Raw genomic sequence first — 26,678 nt, 5'->3', positions numbered from 1 at the left:
ACGTACAACTCCCTTAAAAATGGCACCTGCGGCCCAATCCCTAAATAGTACTTGTTAGAGGTTTGCAGTAATTAAGCTGAAGCTCAGTTTCCCGATATGCACTGGGGAAAGGCTAACCCCATCCCACTTAAGCTTACATGTCTAAGGGCACGGCACTTCCCCACAGGTTAAACAAAGAAACCGCACAGAAGGGAGTAAAAGGAAATGGAAACCTTCTCTACCTGCATATCAGAGGGAGATAAAGAAACCCTTTAATCCCTACAGATCAAAGAAACATCTGCTCCTGCAGTATTCCAAGTAACTCCCTAACTCACTCACTATCTTCTAGTCACTATCAGGGAAAGTTTTCATCAACAGTGCTTACCAACCCAAGTGTATTAACTGCTTTGTGCTGTGTTTTTCAAATGAGTATCTCTTTAATAAGTGTCTCAATATGTAGCACACTTTGAAGTAAGAAATGTTTTCATAATAACGTGGTAATGGCCACTTCCTATTTACCAAAAAGAACCTCAGAGTTGAGCATCACAAAGTTAATCTGGGTCAGTTCACAACAATGATCATATGACACAGAAAGGTCATATTTTTCAAATTTATTTTTAACATTTCACATTAAATGAAATATAACCATAATCATTACAGAGCATTACAATAGTACACACAAAGAACTATTAAAATAAAAGACAAAAGAATACAACCTTGATCAAGTTAAATGCCATTTTACTATGTAAACAAAAATAAAACCCTGATACTAAAAAGGTACATAATATTCAGAGGTAAAATACATATACAAAACCATTTAAACATTGACTTAATCCACGAGATCACATTCTTTTCAACAGACTACAAATATTAGTTACTTTACATCTACAAAATTTCAGAATCCTGTTAAAATCTCAACCATCTCTGGTTTATGATACAGCACAATTCATAAGGCAAAAATATAGGCATTATTATCCAGTTCTTTAATTTCACTTGTACTTTAAGGCAAACTGGGAACTTTTTGCTTAGTATTTTAAAATAAAAGGGACTTACACATGATAACCTGACAAAATTCACAATAAATTATCTCTAGTTAAATATGTATAATATGAAAAACATATGGATAACAATTTTTCTCTCTGCAGAGATGTAAACTGGCTTTTTGATTCCAAATTCACACCAGTAGGAAAACTTGTAAACTTATTGTATTTAAAACATATTGTACTACTCACTTTTTTCACATGTCCATCAACAATGAACCAATATACTATAAGTGAAAACTTATGTATATCCAGCCACAGAATAATCATTTCTAGTTAAGTTATATCTAATTAAAGTGCTGTTTACAAAGGAAAAAAGTCATGGAGTAGATAGAACTGGATGTTAACTTGACATATGACATCTTATAATTTCTTAACTTTCAGACTACAGAGGTTATAGAGGTTATTATAAGTTTATTGAACTTTAAGCAGTAAATTTATTGTAGAATCTGATTTTCCTGAAAATGAGCACTTAGGTGACAATACCAGTTATCCAACACCAAAACTGAAAATAAACACAGCATTATATGTACATATATTTCCTTCAATGGTAGCCACAGCTTTTATACTATAGGAAATATATATATTTTTAGGTTTCTATAATTTTGGTTTTGTACTAAAAAATACATTACCTAATTCCAGGAAATTTAGAATTCTATGAACATTAATTTTAAAATTCTTTTTCATGCCAACAAAACTTTATTGAACCTTAAAGAAAAGTTTATATATAAACTGGGTCTCTAATCACTTTTTATGATGTTGAAGATAAGGAATTAAAATCCACACTTTATCATAATAGTTATATGGGTATACGTCTCTCCCACTATATTTCACTCTGTGTGAACAGAGTATACTTATATTTTTAACCACCACAGTATCTAGTACAATATCTCACACATACAACAGACCCTCCATATTTGCCAATTTAGCAAAATTATTTTTCAAAACCTAACACCATTTCTTATCACCTGGTACCACTTCCTACAACTTAATATTCATGAGTATTTAAAACAACATTAGCAATAACACTGGAACTCATATAAATATCCTTTGGGCTACACTGAGAATCACTTAAGTTCTATTACTAAACCCAACAAATAATAAATAGCTGAACATTTCTAACAGATTAAGCCTTCATAATTATAGAAAGCAATTTTCTTGCAACTGATTACACTAAACTTTATTTCCTACTGCAACTTTTTTCCAAAATATTTCTGGGCAATCTTAAATAGCTTCCCTGACCATGAATTAATAAATAAAGTTATTTCCAATACCTTTAACTTTGGGAATTTATTACCATTCTGATCCTTTTTAACATAAGAAATATGTAGCTTTAAGTTCATGAACTTAAAGAGTAATTAAAATGAAACTAATCACAAATCTCTAGAAGTTATCAGCTGTCAGGTCATATTAGTAGTACTGGCCTTGAAGAACAGTACAGTAGGTTTAGCAGTCCTAAAATAAATATATTTCTAAAATTTGGATGCTTTTTCTCTTCCTTTCACAGGTTTTCATAATTTGCTCTCTGGCATATGGCTCCTACTATATCCTAAGATGTTTCAAATTTACTCTTTACCAAGATGAAGCTCATATTTTTCAAAGACAATGATCAATACATGCCTTTAATCTAATTTACCAAATGATTATATTTTTAATACTAATTTGATAGTGGGGATGATATATTAGTAAAAAACATTGTTAAAAATAAAGTGTACACTATCGATTTATTTTTACAATTAAAATATTATCTTTCTATAGTCTCTTTCAAATTCCCCCATCTTCTGGGGAGAGGGTTAAAAATAGGATGTATTTAACAATTTGAATGACATAAACTAAAAGAAAATTGACTTTGGTGATCAGAAACTATGTATGTGATGGAATCTATTTTAAATTGCTATTCTTTAGAGTCTAGGCCAACCACAATAGTGCACCTTTTTTCTATTTAACAGATTTATTTATCAATTAAAAAGTTATTGCTATATATCATTGTTATTCATACAAGCAACATAGAAAATATTCAGTCTGTCAATTTTATTAGTAGCTCCTGTTGATTCTAAATTAGAAGAGACTAAAAATCACTTGCAAATATTCATAAAGCTTGATACTACTTTTATGATTAAAAATGATTTCACATAGTTTTGTAGTATATATTCAAATGTACAACTGGAAGTTCACAGAAGAACAAGGAAAACTGCAAACTGCTTGGCTATACATTTTAAGAATAACATATGCTAACAAATGAATCTATATTTTATAATTACAAATGGCTTCTTAACAATAGTTTAGAACATATGGCACTTAAGAATGGAGTATGAATTTTTCTTAGGAAAAAAATATAAATTGGTTTTGCAGAGACTATAGATAGTGGGCAGGTAAAAATATATATACACATTGAGGAAAAGAAAAATGACTTCAGTACCAAAAATATAAGTACCGGCATCATAATAAAATGCGAGTTATTGTGTTTAAGACTAACAGACATTTACTAGAACATGCAAAAGTAAAATAAGTAACTACTTCTTTTAAATAAACTGTCACTTGGCTATAACAAACAATTTTGCTTCAAAAGATCATTTCTTTAGTCAAAGTAGAATCAAATTTAGAACCATTACTCAAGTAAACATAGCAGTTCCAGTTTTCCTTAATAATTTTAAAATATTCAGTTACCTAAGAAATATACAAACTAATGCATAACTGCCTAGTGCTTTATATTTAATGCATATATTTCTCTGTTTAAGAAGGGCATATAATATCAAGCACAGAAGAAATAAGATCAAAAACTCATTTTTCTTTGAATCACTATTCAGGAACCATAAAAAGCAATAACATAGGCCATTTTAGATGATTTTTGGATGTTAACATTAGTATCATCAATATTTTTAATTAGCAGAAATAAATCAAGCCAATAAAAACATGCCAAAAGACTGAACATCCAAAAGAACATCAGTTATAGCCTTATTATACAGATCCTACAGTTAGCACCATTTTTATCTGAACACTTTGAAAGAGCAAAGATTTTTAAAAACCAAAATAATTATAAGGATGTATGAAAAAATCAATATGCACTGAGGCTGGTACTATATATTTCTTAAATATTTATATCAACACTGGGAAGCCTGCTGTACTACTAAAGAAAAACTATGAAACAATTGATCATAACATAGATGAGTAACTAAATTCATCCAGCATTAACCTGCACATATAAAAAAGGCATTAAGTATCAGACTTCTTAAAATTGTTCCCTAAACATTATGATAGTGAAAGCATTTGTCTTGAAAACTTATTACCATTTATCCCCCGTTCTAAAGTATTTAGCAGGAAGATCAGATGACTCACTATCGCATGTTATTTACAACACTTAAAAGTACCGAAAAAAAAAGCAGCCTTTTATTTGCTTAAAAAAAAAAAAAGCATTTGGATTTACATCCAACAGGCAGTATCAACATTCTGCCAGACAATCAACACACTCAAGCATCTAAGCATCTCTCACCCTAGTAAATCATAGTGCATATCAAGGAGGGAGAGAGTCAAACTTAAAAAAAAAAAAGAAAAAAAAAAGCAGCAAGTTTTCTGCACATGTACACTGACAAACTACTGTATCTCTGTCTCAGAAGGAAAAAAAGGGCACAATTCAATTGGCAAAGTCTTTCCATTATTATTATTTGATTATTGATTTATTGTGTAATCAAGAGCAACCAAAGCTACTTGTCAATTCAAAGTACCCCAAAAACTGAGTCTTCATACCACTTCAAGTTAAAAAAGAAAGCAATGCAGCTTTTGGGTCTCAGAAAACTGGGCATCTTTTCATGCAGCACAAGTTTCACCATCACACTGTTTCCATGAGTTCACACTTGTCAAAGTGCAGTTAATCCAAAGTTACAGCGACAGTATATCATGCCAGCTGAATCCAGCCATGTATCCGAGATAGGGTCATATTTCTGCACAGTATTCAGATAGGATGATCCAGAATGTCCACCAACTACATAAAGGTAGTTATCAATTACTGCAGCACCAACCCCTAGGAAAGTGGGTAAAAAAGAGGAAAGAAACACATTAACCATGATAATAGCTTCTTCTCACTAAAAAAAAAAAAGAATTTATACTTTAATATTTTCTTAAAATGCTTTATGTTTCAATAATATATTATTATTAATTACATGAGCAAAGCAGAAATACATGCTCTGGGGAGAAAAAAATACCTTAATATAAAAGTAAGAGTTGAAGTTTGCCTTCACCTTTCCTTCCCAATCCCACCCCCTCTCCTACCAGAGGAAACTAAAAAGAATATAGTATCTTTCCAGTTGCTTTTGTATCAACTGATACTTACATATATTTTTCTAGAAATCATTCCTTTTATCAGGCTTTCAAATATATTGAAATATTTGAAATATATATTGAACTATACAGTTTATGCTTTAAAAATTCTACCTCATGTATTATCACATATAGTTTTTTAAATGACAAATCTATCCTTTTTTTATATATAGAAGCTTTAGATTACATAAATGCTACATAAAAAATATTGGGGGGAGCAGAGGTGGCTCAAGTGGTTGAACGCTTGCCTCCCACATGAGGATGCTTAGTTCGGTCCTGGTGTCTCCTGAAAACAAAAACAAAAACAAAAAAACAAAAACAAAACAAAAATATAGGGAATTTCTATATATCTCTCTCCTCCCCCTTCTCATCCACATTTTTAAAGTTCTCATTGCTTCATGGCTTTTCTTCTCAAAAATACCACAGAAACTAATTTCTTTCAACCTTGAAGTAGTTTACTCCATTTTGTCCTTTCAGTTACCCTTGCATGTTTATACTGCCGGTTTTTTCTTCAAACATAAAATCAAGAAATAGTCCTAAGGCATTCCCATCAGTAACTTACACCTTCTTCTTAAAATAGTGAGCTTTGAGTTTGGATTCAAAGATAAGAGACATATTTGTTTTTCTTTAAGAACTCTGAAATCAACTCTTTTTTGATCAACTATACCCTCAAGGAGAAGAAAACATTTGAAAGCAAACATATGGGTTGCTGACATACAATAAAAAGCAAAACAGGACAAGCCAAGGATTTCCAATAGCATAAAAAGATGACCTCTGTTAAATGGAAAAAAGAACTTTCTATAAGATAGACTCTATTAGCAGCATTTCCCAAAATGTGTTCTTCAAGTTTGAGAAACAATCATACGTACATTAGCACACTAAAATTACAGTAAAAAAAATGTGTAGTTTTGCCTAATATAGGTGTCTCTCAAGCTTACCACAAAAAAGGGTTTGTTTTTCTGGACAAGTAATTAATACCCTTACTGTTAGAGTCCAAAGAACTAGTATTCCAAGAACATCGTTATAAAAAACATTGCCCTATATGTTTAGAAAATAATAAATTATTACCTGTTCTGGGTTCCTTCATTGGTCTACACAAAGTCCACTGATTTTGATGGGGGTCATATCTTTCAATGCTTGACAAATGTGAGACACCATTATGTCCACCCACGACAAAAATAAAACCTAGCATGACACCCACGCCAAAGTGAATCCTTTTATCTGCCATGGATGATACCATCTCCCAGGAGTCCTTACTTGGATCATAACGCTCCACACTGCAGATATTCACAAAAGAAAGAATTAATTCACAGATCCTTTGTGTCATTTTTCCTACTAAAGCATATTTGTCAAGAGAATTAAAAAAACTGAAACTCACCATAGTTTTAAAGGTTCAAATAAACATACATGCACCGAACAAGAGTAGTCTGACCCAAATGTTACATGTTCCTGATAAGACAACAGGGATAAAAGCTTACCTTGTGGGCAGGGTACAGCAATTACTATATGCTATCCATTATATCATTTAAGCAGGAAAGAATATTAAAAAGGACATAGATCTTAGAGTCAGAAGGCCTGAGTTTAAGTGTTAATGCTGTATAGCAAGAGCTGAATGAACCCCTTAGCCCTACTTGGGATTCTGTGTAATCCTAGATAAGTTATTTCTTCTCATCTGTGAAAATGGGGAAATAACAGCCTTGAATGATTCTTACAAGAATAGAGTCCAAAGAATAAGCATGTGAAAGTATTTTAAAAACCACAAGTTGAATACAGATGCTTTCTAAGGTACTAAGGATCCCCCTACATAGTTAAGAAATAGAAAAGATGAAGTGAAGAAGAAAGTAAAAAAAAAATTTTCTTATACGAAAATTAATAGTGTCTTACTGTGAAGCAACTGCTGCAAGATTCCACAAACAAGACTGGCTAATTTAATAATATGAGAGTGATTTAGTTGAATTCAGAGATTTAAGTCAGATCTGTATTCCAGAGGAACACTTGGCATGTCCAAGCTACATTATAGAAATTCAAATCAAATTGCAATTTCCAAGAAAGTTTCCCTAAACAATTTCAGAAGACTTTTAAAGCTTCATGAGCATCAAAATTAAAATACTTAACTTGTATCTTATACCTTTCTACCAGCAACTTTTCAAAGACTAGAAATGCATGTCTGGGCCCCAAATACTTTTCCTTCTACTAAGGAAGCAATAAAAAGACATAATACATGAGCTTAAAAAGAAAGAAAAACATACAGGTGAAAATGTATTGTGCCATCACTTTCTTAGTTGACAAAACACAACACACTCTTTCATAAAAATGTTCATAATCAAATATGTGCCATTCTGAATATTCTTACAGATAAAATCTTTAGAACATCAATTTTCAACAAAAGTTCAGAATTATGGTTCATTTTCTATATAAACAGTCACTTAATGCTTTTATTTTCTCATATATATATATATTTCTCTTTTATTTGGAGAATATTCCATAATACAGCAATCTCAAATTCCAACTCCAGCACAACTCAGATATACATGATGATTAGAGGACAGAAATCCAGAAAGGAATACTAAAATAAGGATTTAAGTTTATGTTACAGTACCTTTCAGGCATATGAGAATTACATTTTTCCACTTCTCTATTCTATTAATAAATGTAATAACAGACTAGATCTGTATACTACCCAAAATTCTCAAGTTGTCTAACTTCATTTTATTTTCAGGTTTCTAAATTTTAAAATCCAGTCCATTTATATCAAATGAACAAATATAAATTTTAATAAAAGGGATTTGCTTCTTAGGTTTGTATTAAACTCCCAAATAAAACAATTACAACTGTACTCGTGGAGCAGATTAAATTTCCCATATGCCTTTCAGTGTTACTTAAAATATAAAAAAAGGAAGATCATCTATATACACAAATTTTTTAAAACTCAGAAATCATCGCTAATGAAACTTTTAAAAAATCTTAAGCATATACAATTTGATTAAGTTGTATACCTGTTCATGTGGGCAGGACCATACCCACCAATGGCATATATCATTCCATCCAGTACAGCTGCAGCAAAACAACTTCTTGTTGTAGTCATTGGCGCCACAGGTTGCCATTTTCTTATTTTGGGAATATACTTCTCTACAGATTGTAAATAAGATTGTCCATCATAACCACCTAAAGCATAAAGTTCTCCTGCAAGTACTACTACTCCAAGGGTACTTCGATGTTCATTCATTCTTTCTAGAGAAGTCCAGGTATTTGTATCAGGATTCCAACATTCTACTGAATTTTCATGTTTTCTGATAGCAACGCCTGGACGCACGTTAGTTTCAATACCACCTATAACATACACTTTTTGGTCTAAAACGCATATTCCAAATTCATAGCGAGGAATGTTTAGGGGTGCCAAACCAATCCAAGAGTCATTTTGAGGAAAGTACATCTCCATGCTAAAGAATAAGCAGAAAAAAAAAAATTTTTTTAAAAACCAAAATGATGCACAAATTAAAATATATTTCTCATTAACAGTCACAGAAATGCAAATTAAAGCCACAATATACTATTACACCCCTTCCACAATGGTAAACACTTAAAAATCAGATAACAGTTGTTGGCAAGAATGTGGAACAAGAAATGCATACTCTGTTGGTTAGGGTGGTGAACTGGTATAAACCATTCTGGAAACGATTCCACAGTATCTAATAAAGTTGAAGATACACACATGCTCTAAACCATCAGTTTCGCTCTATGTATCTACTCTACTGAATGCCTATTACAGTCAGTTTTGCACAGGCCATATAGACAGAAATGTTAAAAGCAACACAATATAATCCTTCATCAAAAGAACACATATATGATGTACAGTATATCTTCCCTATGACTGAGCAATTCGTAGGTATGTACTCAAGAGAAATGTATGCAAAGGTATATGTAAAAGAATGTTTATAGTAGCATTATTAATAATAGCCAAAAACTGGAAAAATTCAAATGTCCATCAACAATATACAAATTGTGGAAAATCATACGAGAATAGTATACAGCAATGAAAATGAACTAACTACAGCTGCATACAATAGGGATGAATCTTACACATAAAATGTTGAGGGGAAAGAAGTTAAATTCAAAGAATATCTTCTATATAATTTCATTTACATCAAGTTCACAAATAATCTCTTGGTTAGAAATGAGGATAATGGTTTTCTAGAGGAGGCTCGGAAAGGGTTCAAAAATGGCTTCTGGGTGCTGGTCATGCTCTATTTCTTGAACTGGTTTGTAATGTTCTCTTTGTGATAATATACTGAGCTGTACCCAGCTTAATAAGCCAGTTATAAAATCTTCAACAAATTAAGTAGCCAAGGAGACAGCAGGTGGTGGCAACATGGAGGGATATTAAGGGATATAGCCTAATAGCAAACGCTTGAAATAAGCTGAGGTTTTTGAAAAAGGGAAGAGGAAAAAAGTAGGGGAACTGGCTATGAGGAGCAAAGATGACACCTACCCAACACCTCTAGTATATGAACTATGGGGGAATAAAACAACAGCTTTAAGAGGACTCTAGGAAAAACTAGGTCCTTAAAGATAAGGGTATACCATTAGAACAAGAGACAGAGGGCAAAGGGAATTTTTCTTATGATAGAAATCATATTATCACAAAGGATGTGCAAAAAGATTTGAGAACAATGAGGACTCAAAAAAAAAGTTTGAGAAATTGTTAATAGATAGGACCATATGATAATTTTTAAGAGTCCAGGTTATAATGATGGATTATCTAGAAGCCATAGATTTCTGGAGATGATTTAGTTAAGTAGATATACAAGATAAAAAGGTCTGTTGGGGGTGGGGTGGGGTAAGCAGGTAATCAGTTTTAATTAGAGCTTCTTTCCCTTTTTTTTTTTAAGATTTATTTTGTTAATTTATTCCCCTCCCCCTGTTGTTTGTGCTGGCTGTCTGCTCTGCATCCATTTTGCTGTGTGTTCTGTGAATGCTCGTTCTCTTTAGGAGGAACCAGAAAACTGAACCTGGGACATCCTATGTCACTTGGGCCACCTCTGTTCCCTAGAGCTTCTTTCTTTTATTTTTTTTTAAAGATTTATTTATTTCTCTCCCCTCCCCCCACCCCCACCCCGGTTGTTTGTTCTCTGTGTCTATTTGCTGCGTCTTCTTAGTCCGCTTCTGTTGTTGTCAGCTGCACGGGAATCTGTGTTTCTTTTTGTTGTGTCATCTTGTGGTGTCAGCTCTCGGTGTGGGCGGTGCCATTCTTAGGCAGGCTGCACTTTCTTTCGTGCTGGGCGGCTCTCCTTACAGGGTGCACTCCTTGTGTGTGGGGCTCCCCTATGCGGGGACACCCGTGTGTGGCAGGGCACTCCTTGCACGCATCACCACTGTGCATGGACCAGCTCCACATGGGTCAAGGAGGCCTGGGGTTTGAACTGCAGACCTCCCATGTGGTAGATGGATGCCCTAACCACTGGGCCAAGTCCACTTCCCTAGAGCTTCTTTCTTATAAGTAGACTCATGGTTTATAGTGCTGAGCTCAGTGAATGGTGATGTTATAGCACAAAGTGGTTTTAAAGGTCCACTTAATATTTAATGTATTTGCACAATCATTCAAATATGCTTTTGCTATACTGCCATCCTTATGACTCACTGTAAGTCAACTAGAAACAATACTGTTCTCAGTGCTTCCCCACTTAAGCCCCCTACTAGCCTTTCTAATAGATTTCTTCTCCTAAAGGAAAAAAACTGAGGCCATTAGACAGGATCTATCTTAAATCTTTGCTTCCAACCCCCTCCACACCCCCTTCATGCTCTTGTCTTGGAGTATGAGGAGTCCTTATTCCTGTTTAAAACCTACCTTTGCTTGTGCAACCATCATCTTCTATTTCCTCTAAGATCTTGCTTCATAAATGACCATTCCTCTGTCCACCATCTTTACCCTTTTTACTGGCATCTGATTAAAAACATACATTTCTCTCTCTTCAAGACCAAAATAAAACCAAGCAAAAACTCCCTTCATGGGGAGTTACTGCTTAATAGTAAAGTTTCTATTTGGGTGATGGAAAAGTTTTAAACAAAATGCAAGGAGGCTAGCACAACAATGTAAAAGTAATTAATGCCACTGAATTGTACATTTAAATGGTTAAAATGGGGAAGTGGAACCAACCACTCTCAACTATCAGTTACTGTATTATTTCTCCCCACCCTTCTCAGCCAAGATTTTAAAAAGAGTTTTACATTCACAGTATCTATTTCCTTACTTTTTATTCATTTCTTAACCAGCTGTAATGTAGCTTCAGCATTCCCACAAGTCTGCTTAATTTCTTATACCAAGGATAATTAATGATCTCCATATTGCCAAATCAAATAGACACCTTTCCATTCTTATATCTCTGGACCTTTCGATTGCATTTTCATTGTTGAGCACCCTCCCACCTTCCTGGCACACTTAAATTTCTTGGCTTTCACGACACAATTATCTCTTGGTTCTCTTACCACTAAGACTGTTCCTGCTGCCCTTTTCTTGAATATTATTCAACAGCATTTCATTCATGAATCAATCTTTTTCCTTTCTATGTTCTCACTGGGCAAAAAAAAAGGATATTTAAACCAGTCAAGTTTATGGCTTTAATTTATGGCTCTAAATTATATTATATGTTCATGTCTTCCAAATCTCCAGCCCTGATCTCCTCTCTGAGCTTCCCATTCATATCCAGCTAGCAGCTGAATGACATTTACTTGGATATTTTACAGGCACTTCAAACTTATTAGGACCCAAACTAAACATATTATCTTTCCCCTTAAAATGGCTCTTCTTACAATTTAAAAAAACAAAAAATAAACTAAAAAAGGGAAAAATATAAAAAAACAAAAAAGAAAAATAAAATAAACATATATATTTTTAAATGGCTTCTCCTATATTCTCTCTTGGAATAATCATCCACCCAGTCATCTAATCAAGAAATCTGATTCATCTTTAGTTCTTCCCTCTCCCTCACCATCCCACACCGTCCATTCATGCACCAAATCACGTCAATCTCCTCTCTTAAAACCTTTCTCAAATTAATGCCCAATTAGCTAACTACATCTGCCTTAATTCAGGACCTTATAACCTCTTCCCTGGACTGTTAGAAAAAAACTCTGATCTAATCACTGTGATGTCAATCCTGACGCCCCCAATCTATTTCCATAATTCAGCAAGAATGACCTAATATAAAAATCTGACCATCTCATGACCTTCCTTGAACAAGTTTTGCAACCAACATAATATCTCTTTAGCATGGCATAAAATACCTTCTTTGACTTGGCCCGTATTGACTATTGCCTGCCACTTGCTGTTTAGAACTTGATACTTTTTATGATGGTTATGTTCATGTGTCAACTTGGCTAGGTTAGGGTACCCAGTTGTTTGGTCAGTTAAGCAAGCACTAGCCTAATTGTTACTAAGAGAATATTTCAGATTTAAATCACGAATAAGTTGATTGCATCTATGGTTGATGTGATGGTTTGAGTCTTCTATGGATCCCAGAAAATCCTGTTCTTAAAGCAAACCCATTCCTATGCTTGTAAACCCACTGTAGATGGGACCTTTTGATTTGGTTGAGTTAAGGGCCTTTGATTAGATTGTAGGACCCAGCACAGATCTTAACACTCTTAATGGAGTCCTTTATAAACTGAGGACAAAAAGGTTGTAGACATGGGAAAAAAGTAGCTGAGATGGAAAGGCCTCCAGAAGCTGATAAGCCTGGTAAAGAGAAAAGTGTCCAAAGGAGAGGAGAGGAGACTAGCAGACTGGCATTATGCCTGCCATGTGCTTGATCACCCACAGCCCTGGAAGAAAACATCTTTAGATGTGTGCCTGATGGCCTACAAGTGCAACTTGGTGAAAAAGCATCTCTTAATGAAGCTTTTATCTGGACACTTTCATGGCCTCAGAACTGTTAATCTTCGTGTGTACCAAACAATTTCTAGTACACTGCTTTGGCAGCATTTAGCAAACTAAAACAGATGATTTCATCTACAATCAACTGAGGAGATTGCCTTCACAATGAGAAATGTTTCAATCAGCTGAAGGTCTTAAAAGGAGATGTTATGATTTCAGCAGTCAGAAGAGAGAATCTCCTGGGATGTTCTTAAAGCTAACCCATTCCAGTGGATGTAAACCTATTGTAAGCAGAACCTTTTGAATAGGTTACTACAGTTAAGGCGTGGCCCAGGGTGGGCCTTAATCTTCTTACTGTAATCTTTACAAATGGGAGGGAGAGAGAGGGAAAGCGGGAGGGAGGGAGAGATATATGGAGAGAGGGAGGGAGGGAGGCAGGAAAGAGGGAGAGGGAAGGAGGGAGGGAGGGAGAGATGGAAATCGATCGCTGGCAGCTGGTCTTCAGGGAGAAAACATCACCTTGATGATGTCTTGATTTGAACATTTTTCTCAGCTTCAAAACTGTAAGACTGTAAGCTAATAAGCTAATAAATTCCCACTGTTAAAAGGAAACCCATTTTATGGTGCCTGCTTTCAACAGCTAAGCAAACTAAAACATGGGGAGTTCATCACAAAGCACTATCAGAGTCCTATCTTACAGCCTACCCTACAGAATTTCAGCTTGCCTATCCCCACAGTCATGTAAGCCAATTCCTTTAGTAAATCTCACAACGTTTCGATCTATCCATCCATCCATCTGCATCTATCCTATTGGTTCTGATTCCCCAGAGAACCTAGTACACTTTTAATATCAAATGGCTTTTACTTTCCTGTATACATGTACTGTATACCATGCCACTGTGCCTTTGTTCATTTCCTGTGACCTTCCCACCCTTCTTTCCTGGGCTCCTGCACAGCCTTAAACACTTAGCTCGGACGATATCTTCTCCACAATATCTTCTCTAAATCCCCCAGAGAGAATAAATGTCTCTCCTTAACACTTCCACAAAATTATATTTATCACAGCATTAACATACATATTATAAAGTATTTGTCTCTTTTACTAAGTAATAAACTGCCGAAGGCCCAATATCTAGCACAGTGTATCTCATGCACAGGTGTTTAATGTTTTTGTAGAATTAAACTGAATAATCACTCAGCCTGGTTCCAATCTTTCTACTATTATAAATAATGCTGCAATAAACATCTTTGTGCAATTATTTTTAATCAGCAATGTTTTTTCTTATGATAGAGTCCAGGAAGTAAGATTAATGCCTGGGTCTAAAGATATAAACAGTTTTATGACTTTTCAATAATTTATGTTTCTCATTTTTCATACTTTAGGGATGAGAGGCAAATGTTCAAGAATTTTTATAATACAAACCCATATCTGGAAAATTTTTATCATGACTTTTGACTAATATAATGTTTACTTCACGCCAATAATCAATGCCTTTAAGAATGAGTTATCAATTCACGTAGCCACCATAACTAATACTCTATATGTAACCCAATTTCAACAGTACTAGTTTTGGACTACAATTAAACGCATAGTCAATACTTTTAAAAAGATATAGAATATAACAGTTGCAATGATAAAAATTCTTGGGGGGAGGGGAGAAACAATCTACCGAATTTTTGGAAACGGTCAGAAACAAGTCTATAGTATTAAGGAAAAATACCAAACACAAAAATTTTCATGAAAGCAAAGATAACATTCAGCTATATATTCTACAAATCTAAGAGTTGTTTGTATAATGCTTTTTTTTTTTTTTTAAGGTACTGGGGGCCAGGGATTGAACCTGGGGCCTAGTATTTGGGAAGCTGGCACTCAACCACTGAGCCACACTGGCTTCCCTGAGTTGGTTTTTTTTTGTTTTGCTTGTTGTTTTTTGCTTGTTGTTTGTTTTTGTTTTTTTCAGGAGGCCCCCAGGCACTGAACCTGGGACTTCCCATGTGGGAGGGGCGCTCAACTACTTGAGAGACATCCGCTCCCCATATTGCTCTAATTCAGGGGTTGGCAGACTATGCCAAGAGCCAAATCCAACCCACCATCTATTTTTTTAAATAAGGTTTTACTGGAACAGTGCCTCACTTATCATTTATGTATTGGCTATGGCTTTTTTTGTGGTGCAACGACAGAATTTAATAGTTTTAACAGAGACCAAATGACCCACAAATTCTGAAATATTACCTTGCTCTTTATAGAAAAGTTTGCCTGCTCTAAATTATTAGAAAAGAAAATAGTATACTACTGTATTTAAAAAATATTGGGGAGCGGATGTGGCTCAAGCTATTGAGCACCTGCTTCCCACATGGGAGGTCCCAGGTTCGGTTCTCAGTAACTCAGGGGAGCTGATGTGACTCAGGGGTTGAGTGCATGCATCCCACACATGAGGTCCTGGGTTCGATCCCTGGACACGGTACCTAAAAAAAAAAAAAATTACACTGAAGAAACTAAAATGCACATTAAGTCCATGATTTATATCATTTCCCTATTTTTTTATTTCTTTGATGGTTCTTCGAATTAAGTGTTTTCATTCAAACCCTTTCTTGCCCTTAGTCTGTACTCATCACAGATTCCTAGCTCTCTTTAGCACTTCTGATATAGCTGGTAGTAATAAAGCCATTCCTACTTAGTGTGACTCAAAGATATAAACGGTTTCATTGAGGAAAAAAAAAAGATACATAAGAAAAAGTTAGTTAATAAACAGGATAGATAAGGTATGTGTTGGGTAGGCTTAATACTTCAAGTGTGTTGTACAGAATAGATGACAGTATGATTAAAACAATCCACTAAGTGTTTTAAGTAGAAAAGAAAACAAAAAGAAACATAAAAGAGAAAATCAAACTATTCTAAAAATGTAGAAAATTAGCACATTTAAAAAACATAAAATCTATTAATATTGATTCTTAAAAAAGGTTTTCTATTTACCTATCCAAACAGGCAAACAGTCCAGACTTTCCTCCTACTGCACAAAGTACTTTGGGAGCACAGCGAGGTCGTGTCATTAAGACTGTCTGATGTGAGAGTCTATGTTCAGGCATAAAGTGGTACTTCAGGGCTTCATTTAAAAGATGTTTACAAGTGCGATCATCACGAATAAGATGATTTGCTTCATACAGTCTAGTGAGAAACTTAACACTTAGCAGTGGTAATCGCACACTGTTAAGTAGCTGTGCTAAGTATTTCTGTCGTTCTTGTACATCATACTTAATCCAAGACTCTAGAGCATAAAAAACAGTCTCTTCAGTAGCTACATTCAAACAGTCACTGGAAACAATTTCATCCAACTCAGCATTTGTAAGCTCAAAAAACTCTTCAGTCTGGCAAACAGATTCAAAATTCTGGCATATATACTTAGTAGCTGCCAAATAAAGGTCATGACAACCATATGTTTCTGCAAAACGAGAAATTCCAATACAATTACCAGGATCAAGTTGGCTTTCAAGAAATGCACAACATTCTTTCAGGACAAGTTTTATCTGGAGTAAGTTTGCTGCTGGAAGGAGAGATTCAACAGTATCCTGAGAAATAAAAACAGTCCCTGTATAGGCATATTCCACGATGGCCTGAAGAGCTGTTTCTTCAATGCACTGAAACTCAACCTCGCTGTTCTCTTTTTCAGAAAGGTTCCCAGTGAACATAGCTTTGAAATATGGGCTGATGCTGGCAAGTACCACTTTGTGAGCATGGATTTTAACATCACCTACTCGAAGAACGATGTCACAAAGTTCGTGATGTTGACGAAGAAGATTCAAGCCCTGAAGAAGCTGTTCAGAATGTAAGTGAGTTAAGTTAGCAAGCATGTAGGTCGGAGATGTGTGGTCCATCTACAAAAAACCAAAAAGCACAAGTGAGTTATTTCAAAACTCCTTGCACAATATTATTCTTTTTTCCAATAGTACAAAATAAATCAGATTTGCTATTTGTATGTCTATTTGTTGATTTTTAAATCCCTTATACAAAATAATAGAACAGAGCTTTTAGAATTAGAAGGGATTGTAACATCATATAATTCAACTCCTTTAATATAAATAATTAGGAAACCAAGGCCAGAAAGGTTGTGATAAACCACAAATCTTAAAGGTCTCTTGACAGTGGACTTGTGGATCAGAACTATGACAACTCTTCTATTCTGTTTCCTTTCATTAAATTCAAGTCCAAACTATCACTGAAACAAAATGCAAATGCTAAAAAAACCACTCTTCCCTAAAGTAAAATTAGTTTAAAAAAATGCTAGCTATTGTCTCAAAAATATTAATTATTGCCAACCAAATCAACAGATGCTTTCATCTGAAATTTCATAATGCTAATGCATATACTTTAATGCAAAAACTCAAAAATAATTGCTTTGATACAAGATGCTAAATGTAACAAAGATACTGTTATTCCCAATTAATACAAAAACAAAAATGTATTGCCTATAATGAGAGCACTTACACACCTGGAGCATATCCTCTCAAACTTTTTTTTTCCTTAAAGATTTTTAAAAAATTTATTTCTCTCCCCTTTCCCCCACCCAAGTTGTCTGCTCTCTGTGTCCATTTGCTATGTATTCTTCTGCATCCGCCTGTATTCTTGTCAGCAGCACAGGGAATCTGAATCTCTTTTTGTTGCGTCATCTTGCTATGTCAGATCTCCGTGTGTGTGGCGCCACTCCTGGGAAGGCCACATATTTTTCGCATGGGGCAGCTCTCCATATGGGGCGCGCTCCTTGCACGTGGGGCTCCCCTACATGGGGGACACCTCTGTGTGGCACAGCACTCCTTGCGCACATCAGCACTACACTTGGGCCAGCTCACCACACCAGCCAGGAGGCCCTGGGTTTGAACCCTGAACCTCTCATGTGGTCCCATACTCTATCCCTTGAGCCAAATCTGCTTCTCCCACTCAACTCTTTTTTTTTTTTTTTTAAAAGATTTATTTATTTATTTATTTAATTCCCCCCCCTCCCCTGGTTGTCTGTTCTTGGTGTCTATTTGCTGCATCTTGTTTCTTTGTCCGCTTCTGTTGTCATCAGTGGCACGGGAAGTGTGGGCGGCGCCATTCCTGGGCAGGCTGCTCTTTCTTTTCACACTGGGCGGCTTTCCTCACGGGCGCACTCCTTGCGCGTGGGGCTCCCCCACGCGGGGGACACCCTTGCGTGGCACGGCACTCCTTGCGCGCATCAGCACTGCGCATGGCCAACTCCACACGGGTCAAGGAGGCCCAGGGTTTGAACCGCGGACCTCCCATATGGTAGACGGACGCCCTAACCACTGGGCCAAAGTCCGTTTCCCTCCCACTCAACTCTTGATCATAAATACAGATCACACCCACCCAATCTACTTGCCACTTTGGGCTTTTGAAAGAGGAGTTTAAAAAAAAATAAGACAGAAGAAAAGGGATAAGATGGGAAAAAAGAAGAAAGATTGCAAAGGCAACAGGGATTGTAGTAGACTGAAAAATGCCCCTCTCTACCACCCACCCACCCACAGAGATCTCTGCATCCTAATACCTGGAAGCTGTGAATGTTGATTTACATGGCAAAAAAGGAATTTACAGATTAGGCTAAGGATTTGGAGATGAGAGATTTTCCTGGACTCTCCAGGTTAGCCATAAATGCAATCAGACATAGCCTTGTAAGAGGGTGACAGAGGGAGACTTAACAAAAACAGAAAAGGAGGCAGCCATGACCATGAAGGCAGAAATGAGAGTGCTGCAGCCACAAACCAAGGAAGGCTGGCAGCCACTGAAAACTAGAAGAGTACACAGACCTTGGAGATACAAGATCATGAATTTTAGTCCCAATTGGGGCAATTAATATTATATGGCATTTTACAATTCTTAATCTAAGTATTAATGGCCTTGCTTAAAAAAGAATACCCCTACTCCTCTCAGTAAAGTACCATAGTTTGAAGTGCTATGAATACAGCACTTAAGATTCACTTGACTAAACTGCCTCCTCCCATGATTTCCACTTTTACTAACTCCCATTCTTTCCCACAATGACCTTTTGCTATAATAAGGCTCATCTAATAGTTCTATACAACATTTACTATCACTCAAATATTTTCTTAACACATACCAGATTTTGTCTATAACCTCTCTCCTTATTCACTGCCCTTCCTCCAAATCAAACTCTCAAAGGGCTAGATCAAAATTAACTTCAGCGGGGAGCCTATAAACATTTAAATTTGCAATTTCTTTACATGCAAAACATTTAATCATATAGGTTGTGGTGCAAAAGCATACCCCTTCAACTCTCATACGTCTGATTTAACAAAAAGAATGATATTCAGATTAAGAAGTGAAGGATGAACAAAAACAAAGGCAAGTGAATATAGAAATTAAAGGGACTGAAAAGGGAAACCTAGCTACTTAGAAAAACCTGCAAATGAGATCCCTGAATTACTGCCAGTGCTATAGGACTGGAGACTATTTTAAAAAATAAGACAGTAAATTCTACAAATAATCAGGTAAGATTAATGTTGATTTTAGATAACATTCTAAAATAAATTAAAATAATAAAAAAAAGATTTTATTTATTTCTCCCTATCCCCTTGTTGTTTGCACTTGCTGTGTCTGTTCATCTTCCTTGCTTCTTTAAGAGGCACTGGAACCGAATGTGGGACCTCCAACGTGGGAAGGAGGCACATAATCACTTGAGCCACCTCTGTTCCCTGCATTATGTTTTCCTTCTTATGTCTCTTGTTGCATCATCTTGTTGTGTCAGCTTGCCACACCTGCCTATCATACCAGCTCACTGTCTTATTTAGGAGGAACCAGGAACTGGACCAGGGACCTCCCATGTGTTAGACAGGAGCTCAATTGCTCAAGCCACATCCGTTTCCCAAATTATTAAATTTGTGATCTGTGAATACCTAGATGAGGATGTAGCAATCTCTAAGAATAGGATGGATAAGCTAGTCCATCCTAGGACTATGATTAGGATCCAAAAGAAGGATGGATAAGACATGCCACAGACTAATCTTGTATCTGATATGCTTAGAAGACCTGCAGATCAGGAAAATACAATTGATGTTTAACTAGATGTTAACAAAGAATTTTACAATGTCTTTCATGATTCCCTTGAAAATGAAATGAAAATATATAAGCTGGTTCAGTCAGCTAAATTACCAACTGGTTGAACAATCACACCGAGTATATCACTTAATGGAATGCAGTCTATCTGAAGGGAGATTTCTATAAGGCACCACTGGGTTACTAAATAGGTAAGTTTCTATGTAGAAGTAGTCGGTTAATAAATAAAGAAGGATGATAGATATCACCATTTTGAACCCTTAATGAATTAATGGAGATAGACACTGATGATGAAGAGCTGCTAACATCATACAGAGTGACAACAGACATCAGATTTTCCAATGGAAGAACATAATACATAACACTACGAGCATTTTTTCACCCTCCCCACACCAAAGTCAACATGAATCCAATCAACCTTCTAGATCCAGCGAGTAATTTACAAGAAATACATAGAACAGAAAAAGCATGTTAAACTATAATAGAGGGATGCAATTAAAACATCCTGATGGTGAGAAATTTTATAGATCAAATAACCTGGATTCTTCAACAAATTTCAAGAATAAAGAGAAGGAGAGAGTGAACCTATAGAATAAAATAGACCTAGAAGACATCAATCAAATGCAACCTGCTAACCATACATATACACATGCACTCACAGACACATTTAGGAGACAATTAGAAATTTGTTCCCTGATGGTGTAACTGATAATATTAACTAATCACTATTACGTTTTTATGTTAAATGATGGTATTATAGTTATGTTTTTAAGAGTTTTTGTCTTTCAAAAATAGTGATATAGCTGTAGATGAAATAATATGATGTCAGGGATTTGCTTCAAAATAATATGGGATGGAGGAGTGGATGGGGATGAATCAAGATTGGCCATGAGTTTATAACTGTTATAGCTGGTTGTTATTACAAGTACATTGTTCATCATAATATTCTACTTTTGCATGTTTTTGAAATGTTGCACAGTAAAAAAGTTTTAAAAAGCAGACTATATGTAAATCACTTAATTTGGCATAAGACTTATGTATCAAGAATTCTGAATTTCAGAAAGTTTAAATGAATTAAGACCACAGAACTAGTAAAAGAAACTATTGAGGCAAGAATGTTTTCTTAATCTTACAGCAATTTTCTCTACATGTACATTCAAAACGTTACAAAGGCAAACAGTGTTGAGCTGCTTAAAGTATTTATTGAAGCAATCTATAATTGTTGCCACTCCTGAAAAGGCTAAATTACTCTCTAAAGAGGATCTAGAACAGAAGTTCTTAATTTTTTTGTTCCATGGACCCCTTTGCCAGTCACAGAGCTCTTATTAAGTTCGCACTATACTGTGTATTATTTAATGAATATATCACACCCGCACCAAAATATCCTCACAAGAATATTTTTTTGAATTTCAACTCAAGGTCATGGACACCTTGTTAAGAACCCCTGATCTAGAATAATTATATTCCATTGTCATAAGGTGCCCGGCACTGTTCTAAGCTCTTTTCATCATCACAGTAAAAACAGTAACCCCATGAAATAGGCACCATTATTATTCTCATTTTATGGTACAGATACCTGAAACACGGAGGAATTAACCATAAGGCAAGAGCTAAACACTGGCAGTCTGTCTCCTGAGTTCTTAAAAACTATGCCTCACTACTAAATAAGCTCAATAAATTCTTAACCTTATTAAAGTTTGGACTCAGACAAAAACAAAAAGGTTCAGAATAGAAATCCAAAAAGCATAGATCAGATATTATAAATACATATCACATAATCAGATATAAAAACATACCAGCGTTTTAAAATGAAATAAAGAGGGATTCATGGAACAAGCACTCCCTTTTATTACTTATATAATAACAAGGTTGAGTCTCCTTCCCCCACAATCCTGCCACATTTATGTATTTTTTAAATTTGGGGACCATAAAATAAATACTTAGGAATAGTCTAAATCCAGGTATCTAGATTAGTCAATATTGAATAAATAGTACCCATTTGAAAAGTCTTAAAAAGGTAATAGTACTGTACTTATAATTATATTTTTGTTATATAAATATACACAATATATGAATACTGTTAAATGAAATTAAAATCAGCCTTTCCATAGTCTACAGTAGTTTCACAATTTTAGGTTCTGAAACCAAGATAATAAACATAAAGCTATGACTTTAGTAGCTACTTGATACCTAAGCTACAAGCAGTGGTGCTGAAATCAGTTGGGAGGTAATTATCTGCTTCCATATAAATATAGATCACAATGAGAGCAAATAATTGGTGAAAAGAAATAAGGATTGCTTTTTAAAAAATCTAAACACATATACACTTGTTAAAAAAATTGTGAGTTTTTGAAATTAGGAGAATATTTTATATCTGCTCTTTTCTTAAATTTATTTTCTAGAGTTCAACTTTTCTCAGAGGAATTCAACTAATAATGGAATATAATTTTATCATTGAGCCTATAGAACATATTGGTATAGCTTCCTTTTCTCTATATTGACTTTTTTTTAATCTGGAGAACCAAAAGTAAAATTAGAAGCCTGTCTTTTAACATGAATCATAACATAGATTCAGAAATAACACAGAAGAAATCAAGTCCATAAAGCCACACTACATTCAGTAAAAGCTCTAACTTACATAATTAACCTGTCCACTGAAAAATGGTTGCAATGATGTGAAATCCTGTTAAATTATACAAATGAATGCTTAATGTAACAGAAATTTGGGTTTGTTTAAAATGATAGTTTTGGATCAGGACAGAAATGCTTCGCAACATAAACCTAAGTAGATGAAAATACATCATTGACATACAACAAAAACATATTTAATTTTACATATATATAAATAAGCTCATAATTTCTTAACCTTATTTACAGTTTCACTCACACAAGAACCTAAACAGGTTCTGAAATCCAAAAGAGTAGACACACATATCAAAAAGAAAACATAATAAAAGATCATATGATTAATAATGCAAAAATCTAATGTTACCCTATAATTTCAATACTCTCTCCCATCAAAACTTTCCCAAAGCTCTAGGCAAGTAGCTAAATTAACTAATTTGAGTTTTTTTCCTTCCTTTGCCCCTTTACTCTCCAGTGGGAATACCTATAAAATGTGCCATAATATAAATGTAACCTCAAAAAATTGTTCTAAGGTTTAAATGAGTCACTATTCATTAAATGCCTACCAGTTTTTGGCACTTAGCAGACAATTAATGGTGGTATTACTGTAATTAATTGCTAATATTAAAAGCACCCTTAATCTACATAGCATTACTTCACAATATCTCAAATGATACAAAATTCTTAGTAGTTCATGGAATTTACACTGAATTCCATTATTTCTAGATGTCTATAAAACTGGAATAAGGACACAAAAAATTATACTAGTTAATCCAATTACAATCTCTCTGTGGAAATAAAGGAATTTTTTTACAGCAATCTTAAAGATTGCTCAAAAAAGTATATCACAAACATTCCTGTAATCCATTAATTTTACTAAACTCCTGAAATTTTCAACTTGTTTTACCTGTATTGCTATATTCAGGGTATATTAACTAACCCCCTTCCAACTTTCAACAGTACACTATAGATCCACTATCTGGAATGCGATAAAACCTTTTCCCTTTCTATATATATGATTAGATAGAAAATGTTTTTGTACTTAACATACAAGGAGTCCCTAAAATTCAAGAATAAGATTAAAAAAAAAAAAAGCTTTGTAATAGAAACAAACAAACAATTAAATGGATATTTATCTCCCACAAAATAGTTAGATATGTGATGCTGATGATGAGGTCCCGTTTCTTAAATATCCACTACAGAGACTAAGGCATCTTCTAGTCTTCATCAAGAACGCTAAATGTTAACGGATGTAAAATAAATTGCAATCTGTAAGGTATGGTGATCTGCAGGGACCTGAGAAAAAGGAAGGTCAAAATGACTCATTTTTCTCTGTGTCAGGGAAAAGAATATGATAACTAGTTGGTATATGTATCCAGGTCTCTATAAGAGTATTCTCTATATTGGGGAAGCGGACTTGGCCCAGTGATTAGGGCGTCTGTCTACCACATGGGAAGTCCGCGGTTCAAACCCTGTGCCTCCTTGACCCGTGTGTAGCTGGCCCACGCACAGTGCTGATGCATGCAAGGAGTACCCTGCCATGCAGGGGTGTCCCCCGCATAGGGGAGCCCCACACGCAAGGAGAGCGCCCAGCGTGAAAGAAAGTGCGGCCTGCCTAAGAATGGCGCTGCCCACATGTAGAGCTGACACAAGATGACCGCAACAAAAAGAAACACAGATTCCCGTGCCGCTGACAACAACAGAAGCAAAGACCACGACGTAGCAAACACACACAGAGAAGGGGGGGATTATAAATAAATATATCTTAAAAAAAAAAAGTATTCTTTATATAAAGAAGGGATCATTTCTAAACTTCTACCATAAATAATCTTGATGAACTGTCACTCAAGATTTCCAGGTTCCTTTTCTTTGACTTCATGCTTACCACACAAGCTTCTACTTTAGTTTCGCAAGTTTTTAAGATACAGGAAAGAGTGCACTGGATTTTTAATCTGAAAATTCTGATCAATGGAAAGGGCTATCTTCTATTTCAGCATAAACTGGCATTCTAATGTATACATTCTAATGCGTACATCATACTTGGTTAGTTTGAATTGTGTTTCTGAAGTTTGAACAAATCTGAAAGTATAAAACTGAGCTTTTAACATTGGAAATATGAGAAGTAGACATACAACTCATTGACAATTACAGCAATCATCTCTTGGTCTTCATTCTTCTTTCTCCCCAAAATTAAATCTTTTTTTTGTTTGGTCTACCGAAATATATAGTCCAAATCAAATTTAGGCAGATTCATTTGAACATCAAAATGATTAATTAAAATCATTTGAACATCAAAATGATTAATGAAAATCAAAACAGCCTAGAATTTTAAACCAAAACACAAGGCTGCATGTTTACATAAGCCTCATTTACATTAACACTTTATTCTCCAAAGAAAAAAGAAACCGACGATAGTCAGGTTGTACTTTAAAGCCAACATTCAAATATTGTTTTTGAACTTGCATTAGCCAGAAACATTACTTATAAAGTGGTTTAGCATATGTGACTCATATTATTATTATTCCAAGACTTAAAAAAATTTTAATAAAAAATTTAAAAATGTAATAACCATCTCGTACTGCGCTGAGTAGGAACACTTGCATTTATTTGAAGCTCATAAATTTGAGACTCGACGTGATAATTCAGACTTTTCCCACCGGGTCATTCAAAAGTAACTGTGTTATTCAAAAAAAAAGAAAGAAACTCTTCCACACTCCAAAGAATTCAGCCTCACACCAGAAACTCCAGCTTTTCAACTCTGGCCCAGTCCCACATCCCAAATCCTCAGTTCGCCTAAAACAAAGAAATGTCCACTACCAGCTCTAAATCCGTAGGGCAGAATTCTCTTAGGATCATGATGCTAAGTACTTCATCCTCAACTGAAACTGTCTTTGCAATCTCCGTTTCCAGGAGACTGAAAGACTGCAGAGACGCGTGAGGATTCTGTAGGGAGGTTGGGGCAGCGGTAGAAGCGGGGGTCGGGGGGGGGGGGGGGGGGAGTCAGCCCCACAGAGAAACTGCATTAGAACAAAAGACTTTAAAAACCGGTAAGGGGAAGGCGGTTAGCTAGAAAAAAAAATTAGTTATCTTCAGACTATGTACGTCTTGAAGTGAACTTTAAATGGTGGGAGGAAAAGGAAAAAGTGACAGAAAACCATTAACCCCCCAACGACCCGACGGTAGAGAAGATCAGGGAGAGAGGGAGAGGAAGGGCCCCAAACACCTGGATTTGCAGAGAAGGAAAAAAAAAGTCCACGAGCTATGAGTCTGTCCAGGTCCGGATCTTCCGTCTCGATAAACAGAGGACTGGTGGAAAGTATCCCACTTCCTCCGGGTTCTAGAGAGTAACGCATTTACAACGGTAACGAACCCTGCACCAAAAAGATGTCGCCTGTCTCCCAGCTTGCTTCCGTTCATTCCTTCACCTCTCACTCTAGGACCAGTCGCAATCCGGATAAAGATCTGTCAACATCTCCGCCGCAGGAGCACACCATAGGGCAAATACCTGAGTCCCAGAAATCACGCCAGGAGCGATAGCAGGAGGAGGAGCCGTGGACCACTAGAGCCCAGGAAGGAACCTCACTTGCCTCGGGTCAAAACCTAACTCTTACGGGTGGGGCGGGGAACTTCCGCCCCGAGCAAGGAACCGTCACTTCCGCTTAATTCCTACACCCGTCCTTCCCTTCGCGGCGCTTAGCGACCTTCGCAATGCGTCTGACTTCCTCTTCCAGGAGACTTCTGTCTAGTTTTAAGACCTGACGTAGACTACATGTCCCAGCGTTCA

General features: G+C 35.5%; 1 protein-coding gene across 4 annotated transcripts; it reads right to left on the bottom strand.

Moving 5' to 3' along the window:
• Positions 1–575: 575 nt before the first annotated feature.
• KLHL28 (kelch like family member 28) lies at positions 576–26,638 on the bottom strand. Of its 4 annotated transcripts, none has more exons than XM_004483424.3 (5): positions 26,118–26,638; positions 16,178–17,076; positions 8,330–8,773; positions 6,402–6,610; positions 576–5,037 (listed from the first exon to the last, which is right to left on the bottom strand). In XM_004483424.3, the coding sequence occupies exons 2-5, from the start codon at positions 17,074–17,076 to the stop codon at positions 4,874–4,876; spliced, it is 1,716 nt and encodes a 571-aa protein (XP_004483481.1). In that variant the 5' UTR covers positions 26,118–26,638; the 3' UTR covers positions 576–4,873. The 4 variants fall into 4 exon arrangements, with proteins under 4 accessions (XP_004483481.1, XP_004483482.1, XP_058149459.1 ...); XM_004483425.3 differs by having other exon boundaries at positions 26,400–26,606; XM_058293476.2 differs by having other exon boundaries at positions 25,474–26,514.
• Between the last annotated feature and the right edge of the window lie 40 nt (positions 26,639–26,678).

Source organism: Dasypus novemcinctus, chromosome 3 (assembly GCF_030445035.2).
Source record: "Dasypus novemcinctus isolate mDasNov1 chromosome 3, mDasNov1.1.hap2, whole genome shotgun sequence".
Classification (NCBI taxonomy): domain Eukaryota; kingdom Metazoa; phylum Chordata; class Mammalia; order Cingulata; family Dasypodidae; genus Dasypus; species Dasypus novemcinctus.
This window is presented reverse-complemented; position numbering and strand designations above follow the sequence as displayed.